Source organism: Nicotiana sylvestris, chromosome 3 (assembly GCF_000393655.2).
Source record: "Nicotiana sylvestris chromosome 3, ASM39365v2, whole genome shotgun sequence".
In the NCBI taxonomy this organism is placed as follows: domain Eukaryota; kingdom Viridiplantae; phylum Streptophyta; class Magnoliopsida; order Solanales; family Solanaceae; genus Nicotiana; species Nicotiana sylvestris.
Window position 1 is genome coordinate 53,642,288 of NC_091059.1, and position 11,870 is coordinate 53,654,157.

General features: G+C 38.6%; 1 protein-coding gene across 1 annotated transcript; it reads left to right on the forward strand.

Annotated features, from left to right (window-relative positions):
- The first annotated feature begins 2,379 nt into the window (after positions 1-2,379).
- On the forward strand, positions 2,380-4,835 carry LOC138887364 (uncharacterized). The gene is made up of 3 exons (XM_070169103.1): positions 2,380-2,502; positions 2,930-3,022; positions 4,482-4,835. The coding sequence occupies exons 1-3, from the start codon at positions 2,380-2,382 to the stop codon at positions 4,833-4,835; spliced, it is 570 nt and encodes a 189-aa protein (XP_070025204.1).
- The last annotated feature ends 7,035 nt before the right edge of the window (positions 4,836-11,870 follow it).

An 11,870-nucleotide genomic window follows, 5' to 3' on the forward strand; every position in this document is an offset into this window, starting at 1 on the left:
TATTATTGTGGGGAAACAATAATATTTAAATACCAAGTCAAGACATACTCAACTTTCAAACGAGCCTTTATTTATTTAGTTGGGAGATCTTTAGATACCAATGCACCACCATGCACGTGGGATGAAGTCCGATCACGGCCTGATCGGCTAGGTCGTCTTACCCCAATGTATGTGGGTTGACATAGAAACATGAAACCACTACTATGTGCGTGGCATGGCGTCTGATGCCCACCCGATCGGATACGCCATCTCACTACAATGACGTGTGGGTTGACATGGTCTTAGCTAGCTATTAATTCAGCCCAATCAAGGGGGAATAATCTAAATATAATATAAAAGGGATCTTATCCCTCAATCAACTCCTATACCAGCATGTATAGTTTTGGGCTTAGGCTTTTACAACCCACCCTTCCTCGATTACCTAACGATACTCCAAAAAATATTCTATATATAAAATAAGTATATATTCATCTCATAGCTTTCATAAATCTTTTTTTCTTCGGCTCTCTTGGTCATACATAATATTCTTCATTCTTAGCGCGAAGGCCGCATTTCATATTTCATGCTTTCATTCATTTACTTGTCGTGGATCATCATAAAACATTAAATATATTTAAGACATTAGAAAAATCATAGTTTCAACTCATAAGTACTTAAGAGCTCAAAACATATTGAAAATAATTACAAAAGGAGAGCATGATATAACGATAACAATTGAGACATGACTTGGATAAATAGGCATTTGATACATCATTCATTTGTGGAAATTTAACAAAATGAGGATAGGAACTTGGACAAACTATACTTGAAATTCATAAGGTATTCTTGGAATCCAATTCTACGGAGGGGGTTTAGCCACCATATCTTAATTAAGCTTCCTTAGGAATATTACAACATTCCACTATTCTTTTCAACTTCAATCAATAGAAACATAATCAAATGGTACCATTATTAGAAAGGTGTTCATAGTCTAGGTCATGTAGAAATTTCATCTAATACATAGTGTGCATATTAGACTACAACTCCTTACGACGGGATTTCTTCACCCCACAACCAATCCCTAAGTCAAAAATTCACTAAGAGTAGTCCAACAAACCCTATACTACCCTTATCGGTACATGTATGCTCAACGACTATCTCCCAACTGAAGAATCACATTCGCCATCCTTCACATACACCCAAATTCAAAATTAAGGGCTTATGGATTCTGATCACTATCCCATAAGCCCCAATATTATAAAATCTTACTTAAACCCATTACAAAGCTTTGCATGAAAGCTAAAGGGCGAAACTGTACTCGGTTAGTTGAAGGCCTTGTGACTGACTTCCTTGAATCTTCAAGAAATGAGAAAGAATTGAAGAGCAAATGGTTAGGATCTTCTCTTTCTCTCTCTATCATTCTCCCCTCTCTCTAAAATATCATATTCTCCCCTCAAAATAACCCCTTAAGTCCTTTTAGTAAAATAAGGTCGTGTAAAATTTCTCAAAGATTAACCTTTCGAGTCGGGTCTGTGATCGCGGATAGGACCACAAAACAGGTATGTGGCCTGCGAAATGGACCGCAAAGTGGTCCTCTAAATCTAGGCTGGGTCTGATCAAGTTCAAGACGGATCCACGGATCGCGGATTTTTGCAGTCGCACATTGGACCGTGAAATCTCCCTCTAAAAATTCTCATGCTGATTATGCGATAGATATGTAGTCCGTGGAAAGATTTTGTGGTCACACATTGGACCGCAAAATGACCCTAAGAAATTGAGTCTTCTGACTCGTTCCGTAATAATTTCATGGTCAGCGGAACAGATCTGCAGTCGCATAATGGAACGTAGAATCGCCATTTCTTACAAAAAGTTTTACCTCCACGATGCATTGCAAGTCCAAAATGCAAAAATTTATCTACAACCTTCCAAACACATAAGCATACTTCGGCATTATAAAACCTCAAATCCTTGGCAAACTTTTACAGGCCTTATACTGAGACTACCTTTCACCAGGCTATAGAGATTGCTAGGAGATTAGAGTATATCTACAGGTAGGAGAGGGAGGACAAAGCGGCCAAGAAGCCTCGTGGTACCGTAGGATTTAATGGTGCTTATTTTGGAGGCAAGGGTCACTATGGTAGAGGTTATACTAGTAGGCCAGTTCAGTCAGCACTATAGACTTCACATGGTTCTCAAGCTAGCCATGGGTTTCATAGTACTCACCCAGGGCATTTGTCATTCAGTGCACCTCCTGCACGTGATCCTTACAATCGTCCGCGACAAGCTCTGTCCCAACAGACACGTCTACAAAGAGCTTGCCTTGAGTGTTGGTATTCGATGCACTTGAGGATGGATTTTACCAGGCTTTAGATAGGTGTACGTTAGCAGGGTACTTAAACCATGACTTCCGCACCAGTTTCTACACCACCTATACAACCAACTAGAGGTGGAGATCAGGCGGGTAGAGGTCATCCTAAAGGTGGAGGCCATGCTCGTTGTTATGCCTTCCCTAGTAAGCCTGAGGTAATTGTGTCTGATGAAAGTCATTACAGGTATTGTTTAAGTCTATCATATAGATGCTTCAGTAATATTTAATCCCGGTTCTACTTATTCATACGTGCCATCCTACATTGCATCATTTTTGGATGTGCCTCGTGGTTCTATGGGTATTTATATCTATGTGTCCACACATGTTGGAGATTCTATTGTAGTAGATCGTGTATATCTTTCTTGTGTGGTTACTATCAATGGGTATGATACTATGGTTAATCTCTTATTATTAGACATGGTTGAATTTGAGGTGATTCTTGGCACGTATTGGTTATTACTGTATCATGTTACCTTAGATTGTCACGCCAATACTATGACTATAACAATGCTAGGATTGCATAGATTGTAGTGGTGAGGGTCACTTGGTATTTCCACAAGTATAGTGATTTCATTTTTGAAGGCTCATCGTAAGGTTGAGAAGGGATGCCTAACATATTTGGCTTTTGTTCAAGATTCTGGCGTCGAGGTTCCTTCCATGAATTTAGTACCACTGGTAAGAGAGTTTCGAGAGGTGTTTCCTACTGATTTGGTGGGTATGCCACCGGATGAGATATTGATTTTGGCATTGACTTGGTTCTGAGCACTCGACCCATATCTATGCCACCATATCTTAGGCTTCAGCTGAATTGAAAGAATTGAAGGAACATTTGCAAGATTTGCTTGATAAGGGATTCATTAGGCCGAGTTTTTCTCCTTGGGGTGTGCCATTTTTGTTTGTAAATAAGAAAGATAGTTATATGAGGATATGTATTGATTACAGGTAGCTAAACAAAGTTACTATCAAGAACAATTATCCATTGCCTCATATTGATGATTTGTTTTATCAGCTTTAAGGTGCCAAGGTGTTCACCAAGATTGACTTGAGATCGTTTTATCATCAGTTGATTATTAGGGCTTCAAATATCCTTAAGATGGCTTTTAAGACTCGATATGGTCTATGAGTTATTGGTGATGTCATTTGGTTTGACTAATGCTCCAGCGACATTCATTGTTTTGATGAGCATAATGTTCAAGCCTTATTCAGATTCATTTGTGATCGTCTTCATTTATGACATCTTGGTTTACTCTCGTAGTAGGGAGGAGCATGAGCAATAATTGAGAGTGGTACTTTAGAATTTGAATGATCGGAAGGTTTGTGCTAAGTTCTCGAAATGTGAGTTTTGGTTGAATTCTATTGCACTACTGGTTCACGTGTTTAGTGAGGGTATCATGGTTGATCCTATGAGGATTGAGGCGGTTCAGAGTTAGCCTAGACATACTATAGCTAAAGATATTAGGAATTTCTTAGTTTTGGCAGGCTACTATCATCGCATTGTGGAGGGGTTTTCGTCCATTGCAACCCCGTTGACTAAGTTGACTTAGAAGGGCACTCAGTTCAAATGGTCTGATCAGTGTGAGGCGAGCTTTTAGAAGCTCAAGATTGCTTTAACTACAACCTCAGTGTTGGTATTGCCCATAGGTGCTAGTTCATACACTGTGTATTGTGATGCTTCCTGCGTTGGTCTTGGGCCGGAGGGCATAGTGATTGCTTATGCATCATTTCAATTGAAGCCTCATGAAAAAAATTATCTAGTTCATGATTTGGAGTTGACAGCGATTGCGCATGTGCTCAAGACTTGGAGGCACTACTTGTATGGTTGTGTTATGTGAGGTTTACATTGATCATCTGAGTCTTCAACACTTGTTCAAGTAACATGATTTGAATTTGAGGCAACGGAGGTGGCTTGAGTTGCTCAAGGACTATGATATCATTATTTTGTATCATCTTGGGAAGGCTAATATGGTAGCGGATTCCTTGAGTAGAAAGGCGGAGATCATGAGCAGTTTGACATTTATTCTAGCTGAGGAGAGGCCTTTGTCTATACATGTTCAAGCCTTAGCCAATATGTTTGTGAGATTGGATATTTATGAGCTTACCAAAGTTCTTTCTTGTGTTGTTTGAACATATCAAGACTCGCAAGTATGATGATCCCTATTTGTTGGTACTTGATACATTGCAACAAGGTGATGCTAAGAAGGTAGTTATTAGGGATGACGGTGTTAGGCGACTTCAGGGTCGGATTTGCCTATCTAATGTTGATGGCTTGAGAGAGTTGATTCTTGAGGAGGCTCATAGTTTGCGGTATTCTATTCACCCAGGCGCTACAAGGATGTATCATGATTTGAAGCAGTATTACAAGTGGAGGAGGATGACGAAGGATATTATTGGGCATGTTTCATGGTGTTTGAACTATCAACAGGTCAAGTATGAGCATCATAAACCAGGTGCTTTGCTTCAGAAGGTTGAGCTACCAGAGTGGAAGTAGGAGCGCATGACTATGGACTTTGTGGTAGGTTTGCCACAAACTTTGAGAAAGTTTGATGTCATTTGGATTGTTGATAGGTTGACCAAGTCTGCATATTTCATTCTGGTTATGACTTCTTGCACTTTAGAGAAGTTGGCTCAAATCTACATCAGAGAGATTGTTCGCTTGCATAGTGTACCCGTCTCTATCATTTCAAACCTCGGCATTTACTTCACTTTGCACTTTTGGAGAGCTTTTCAGCGAGAGTTAGGCAGGCAGATGGAGCTCAACACTACATTCCACCCACATGTTGATGGCCAATCCGAGCGAACTATTCAGATCCTTGAGGATATGTTGAGAGCCTGTGTTATTAATTTCAAAGGCCATTAGGATTAGTTTCTATCATTGGCAGAGTTTGCTTGCAATAACAACTACTGGTCCAATATCCAGATGGCTCCGTATGAGGTCTCGTATGGTAGGCAATGTCGATCTCCTATTGGTTGGTTCGAGCCTGGTAAGGCTAGGTTATTGGGTACTAATTTGGTTTGTGATGCTTTGGAGAAGGTGAAGTTAATTCAGTAGAGGCTTCACGCAACACAATCCAGACAGAAGAGTTATACAGATAGGAAGGTCTGTGATGTGGCTTTTATGGAGGGTGAGAAGGGTTCTTCGTAGAGTTTCGCTTATGAAGGGTGTGATAAGATTTGAGAAGAAAGGCAAGTTGAGATCAAGGTTTATTTGTAATGACCCGACCGATTATTTTGAGCAATTACACTTCGCTCGATTGTTTGAGGGCATGAGTAGTTCCGTATGATGTATTATGACTTATGTGAAACGTCGATTTTGGTTTTCAAGTTATTTGGAATTGATTTGGAAGAATGATTCTCAACTAGAAACTTTAAATTTGAAAGGTTTTACCACGTTTGTCTTTTTAGTATTTGACCTCGGATTCGATTTCTGATGGTTCCATTAGCTCCGCTAGGTGATTTTGGACTTAGGAGCGCGACCAAAATGTGATTTGGAGGTCCGCAGTAGAATTTGGCTTGCAATGGCGAAAGTTGAAATTTTGGAAAGTTTGACCGGGAGTGGACTTTTTGATACTGAGGCCGGATTCCAATTCCGGAAGTTGGATCAGGTTTTTAATATCAAATGTGACTTGTGTGCAAAATTTGAGCTCAATTGGACGTGATTTGATAGATTTCGGCATCAGTATTGGAAGTTTGAAGTTTCAAAGTTCATTGATTTCGAGTTTGAGGTGTGATTCGTTGTTTCGATATTGTTATATATGTTTTGAGGCCTCAAGTAGGTCTGTATTATGTTATGTAACTCTTTGTATGTTCGGACGGGGTCCCGAAGGGCTTGGGTGAGTTTCGGATAGGTTTGGGTTGTGTTGCGCTCGTTTTTTTATGTTTTAACGTCGTTTCTTTAAGTATAAATGGTACTATATTAAGCAAATGAGATCCAATTTCTGTTTTATTGAAGCATTAGATCTGTATCGTAATTACAGAGCCATAGCAAAAGGAATCATCGAATTTGGACATCGTATGAGGAGTTTATGGTCATTTTACTAAGAATTGGATTGTTAGATTTTTCAAATTAATTACGAAATTCCCATTGACTTTGTATTTAAAAATCTGCACTATTTTCAAATATTGAAACCAACATATCTCCTTCAATATAAAGTCAAATAGCGTGATTCAAGAGCCTAACTTGACTAGAATTTCACAAGGAATCTATTGGAGGCATCAAAAGCGAGTTTCGAGATTATTTGGCACAAGAAACGAGGTAGAACAATATTAAAACGAGGGTTTTGTTCATTTAACATATTTTGAATTGGGGAGCTCGAAATTGGGCAATTTTTGAGACAATTTTCACCATATGAATCGAGGTAAGTGTCTCTACTCGGTTTTGGTTATATTTAGTAAATTTATCTTCGTTTGGTAATTAGTTTGTGAATTTAAAGAGAAAATTAGGGTTTTTGCCTAAAGTTTCATAATGCGAATTTTTGAGTTTTGAACATCGAGTTGGAGTCGGATTTGAGTGAAACTAGTATGGTTGGACTCGTAATTGAATGGGTTGTCCGATTTTGTAAGTTTTATCGGGTTCCGAGGTACGGGCCCAGGTTTTGACTTTTTGGCTGATTTTGGGATTTTGATTAAAGATTCGACCTTCATCGATTGGGTTTGCTTCCTTTATTTGAGTTGCTTTTGGTTTGTTTTGAGCTGTTCAGAGGTTGGTACGTGCGATATAGCATTTGTGGAGTATTGTTTGGCTTGCTCGGTATTGGATTTGGCTTGCTCGGTATTGGATTTGGCTTGTTCGAGGTAAGTAACTCTTCTAAACTTAGTGCTAAGGGTATGAAACCCCGAATTATGTGCTATGTGATTAGTGTTGAGGAGACGCACATGCTAGGTGACGGGTGTGTGGGCGTGTATCATTTGAATTGTGACTCTGTTATTTCTGTGGTACTATGTAGTTACCTGATCTTACTTGTAATCATGAAATTTCTACCTAGTTGAGCTAGAGCTGTGATCCATGTTAGACACCGTGTCTAGGCTTCATGTTTTAATCTGTTGGGACCCACTGATGTCATTTCTGCTGTTGAGTTATTTGCTTTTATTGCTTTATATACTCAGTCATACGCATTCATATACATATTGTATCTCAGTCTTTGTTGTTATTTATTGATACATCATATCATCATTTTCGGGCTAGTTTATGTCATTGTGAGCCCGAGAGAGAGACTGGAGAGATTGATTACTAAGTGAGGTCGAGGGCCTAATTGTGAGGTTATTGATACTACAACACGTGAGTTGTCCGTGCAGATTCTAATATTGATACGATAACACGTGAGTTGTACGTGCAAATTATAGCTTTTGCACTGTAGGAGCCCCTCCGGAGTCTGCACACCCCTAGTGAGCGCAGTCGACTATGTACATATATATGGATAGGGTTGAGCACCTCAACGAGCCTTATAGATATATATATGTGGATCGGGTTGCATGCCGCAATGAGTATTATACAGTGCTGAGTGATTGAGTGTGCTGAGTATTAAGCACGTTATGAGATAATGCCAGATAGTGAGGTTGAGTACTCTGAGAGTGTGAGTACATGATTTCATCTCTGAAAGGCATTGCATTTGACATGCGTACTTGATATGCATGCATAGAGATGCATTTTTTTGCTGCCCAATTTTGGTGACATTCATGATTTTACCTGTATCTTGGCATGTAGGCGTAAAGATGTACTTTTCTCATGCTATCTGAAAATGAAACATTTACCTGATGAAAGGTTTTTGAGAAAAAATTATAGTTTTCAAACTTACTCATATTGTTTTGATGATTTTGGTAAAGGATTTGGGGTTTCACTGATATACTTGAAAATCAGAACTATTTTTGGGAATTATGAATAAGCTGAGCATTTGAGTTCCGAGTTATTTTTTTATTACTTGCCTTACGTTATTATGAATTATTGTTGGCTATTGGTGTTGGAACCGACCTTTGTTCCAGCTTGTCACTACTTTCAACCTAAGATTAGGTTTGTTACTTATTGAGTACATGGGGTCGGTTGTACTCATACTACACTTATGCACATTGCGTGCAAATGTTGGCTACTATTGTTGTTGTGCTCGATGGGAGCTGGATTTGAAGGTGTACATGCATCCCTGTTATAGCTGCCTCTTGTTCATGGTAGCCTAAGATTTATAAAACTCTGTTTAAGTACTTTTCAAACAGAAGATGTATTTACTTCATATCAGTTTTGTAAACTCTATTCTTAGAAGCTCATGATTTGTAATATCAGTCCTTGGGAAATGTATAAGATTCAGATAATTTCTTTGATTAATTGTCTTGTAAAATATTACTGAAAGTGGATAGTTATTAGCTGGCTTACCTAGTGGGTTAGGTTAGGTGCCATCACGACTAGTGGATTTGGGGTTGTGACAGTATTGGTCTATTTTAGGAGATGGAGAGAGTTGGCGAGGTTGCTTATTGGCTTGCTTTGCCTCCTAGTCTTTCAGTAGTTCATCTGGTATTTTATATTTCTATGATCTGAAAGTATCATGAAGATAAGTCGCATATTTTGGACTTGAACAAGGTGCAATTAGATGAGAATCTTGCTTATAAGGAGGAACCAATAGCTATTTTGGATAGACAGGTACGAAAGTTGAGGTCTAAAGAGATCGCGCCGGTGAAGGTGCTTTGGAGATGTCAATAGAGTGAGGAGGCTACTTGGGAGATCGAGTTATATATACACAACAGATATCCACATCTTTTCAACAGTTCAAGTATGTTTTTAAACCCACTCGAGGACGAACGTTTGTTTAAGAGGTGGGGAATATAACCACTCAATTAGTCATTATAAATATTAGAACCTTGTCTCCTATTTGATTCATAACATATATGTACTTGATGTTTTATGACTTTCGGAAATGTGTAGTTTGGTTTTCATAGGGTTCAGGAGTGATTTGGAATACTTGGTTTTATTTTGGAAGCCTTAAGTTGGAAGAGTTGACCAAGATTTGACTTTTGAGTATACAGCCTCCGAATTGGGATTTGAGGGTCCTAATAGGTTTGTATGGTGATTCTGGACTTGGATGTGTGTTCGGATTTGGATTTGGAGGTTCCTAGAAGATTTTAACTCTATTTGTCAAAAGTTGGCAATTTGAAGAAATGGAGAGTTCTTGATTTGACGATAGTTGACTTTTAGGTTATCGGACTTCGATTATTGTTTCGGGACTTCGGATAGATTCGTGTTGTTGTATGAAACTTGTATACAAATTTTGGTTGATATCCAAAGTGGTTAGGCATAAATGGATGCTTGGTTGGAAGTTTAAAAGTTCTTGAACTTAAGAGAATTCAACTTGTGGTTTGATCTTTAATTCGTAGATGTGATGATATTAGATGTTTTTGGAGGCTTTGGATATGTCCGGGTAGTGTTATGGACTTTTTAGTATGATTGGACAGGGTCCCAAATGGCTCGGGTGAGTTTCGGACTACCCGGAACATGTTTAGAATTGTAGATTTTGCTGGTGTCTGATGTGCTTCATGATCGCAGAGAAGGTCTTGTGATAGCGGAGGGTTATTTTGGAGTTGGGGCAAGTTAATCATCGTGTTCCCGATGAGTTAGTGGCACACACGATGAAGGAAGTGGGATCTTGGCGAAGACCTTGGCATTCACGAGAGGGTGGTAGCAATTGCGGAGCAAGCTGGGCAAGAAGGCACCACCTTTGCTGGGGTGTTGTCACGTTCGTGCAAGTATGGTAGGCAAGGCTTTACGATCGCGAGGGTGCGTCCGCGATTGCGAAGGAGGAATTTTGGGCGAGGCTGGTTTGTGCTTCACAAATGCAAGGCTATGGCTGTGTTTGCTAAGAGTACCTCTAGGCAGTATATTTAAGTGGGATTTCAAGTTTTATCCCATTATCTCATATTTTGAACCATAGACTTGAAAATGAGCGATTTTTCAAGGAGTTTTTCATACAAGACTAAAGTGTAAGTGATTTCTATTCATTTGTGGTTATATTTCAAGGATCTACATGGATTATTAACATCCAAAATATGGAATTTTGAGGTGAAATTTGGAGTTTTTGCCTACAACTTAAGAGAGTGAAAATTGAGATTTTGAGTTATGATTTGGACTTGGATTTGAAAACATTACACATATTTGGACTTATGGGGTTATGGGTAGTCTGGTTCTACCCCTAACTTGAGTTTTGACCATGTGAGCCCGGATTGACTTTTTGGAAATTGATTAAAGCTTGAAGCATTATTGTTTGGATTCCAATGATGGTATTTGACTCTATTGAGTATTATTTATCTAGATTCAAGCCGGTTTGAGGTGATTGCTAAAGGACAAGTGATTTGGAGGGTTAATTGGGTATGCTAAGGTAAGTGTCTTGCCTAACCTTGTTATGAGCGAATAACTCTCAGGATATGACCTTGTTTGCTTAATTGTAATTTGTGGGAAGCGACTTCTAATTTGTGTGAAGCAACGCATAGTGAGGTAATGAGCGTATATATGACTGTTATGTATGATTCATGACCAGATAAGAGTTTAGGCTTTTACTATGCCTTGTTTTGGTTATAGGCCTTCCATGATTCATATTCTAATCAATTGTGTGACTACACAAGCTATTCCTTACATGCTCATATCCATGTTTAGGATTACTACATTGTAATTGGCTAAGATGGGATATTTGACAAATTGTTGTTATACTTGATTTAGCCATAGTTATACTTCATATATTGAGCACACATCTACACTTTTATTTATCATGTATTTGTGCACCTTATTGATTATTTGTGAGCATATGCCTCTTTAAAGATGAAATATTATTTCAAATTGTTATGATTACAGCATATTTAGATATGTTGAGTAGTTCGATCTAGCTACAACACGAGGTTTCTAATGTGTGGTCATTGTTATATTGTTATTTTTGTGGCACGAGGTTTCTGTCGTACAATTGAAGTCACAATATCACTACTAGCATGAGGCCATTGGCGTGTAGTGTGTGGATATTGATCCATCCTCATAGGGTCAACCTCTCATGTTTCTCTCTTGATGGCGTGCACACAGGTATTGAGAAACCGACATGTATCTGGTTGATTGTGATGTAGGACCTAATGTGATAAGTTTTTGTGCATAAAGGTGGAAGCTTTGGCTATTAAGTGAATAGCCAAAGCATTCTAACATGATTATACGTTATCATGCATTTTATATGATTTCTATGTTGAATTCTAACATGCTACTTGATACCTCTGTTATGTTTTCTTGACTTGTTAGTCGAGACATAATTATCTATGTTGAGTCGATATTTCTTGATATGATATTTGATGATTTTGTATCTCTTTTCATAGTCTTATTATGAATAATTATGAACTGTACATTTTTATTTGATTAGTAGGTATCACATAACTTGAACCTTGTCACTACTTCACCGAGGCTAGTCTTGATACTTACTAAGTACACGTTATCCCATACTCATACTACACTTTTGTATATTTTTGTGCAGATCCGGACATTGCCAGTAGTGGACTTCAAGAGGAAGCCTAGTAGCTA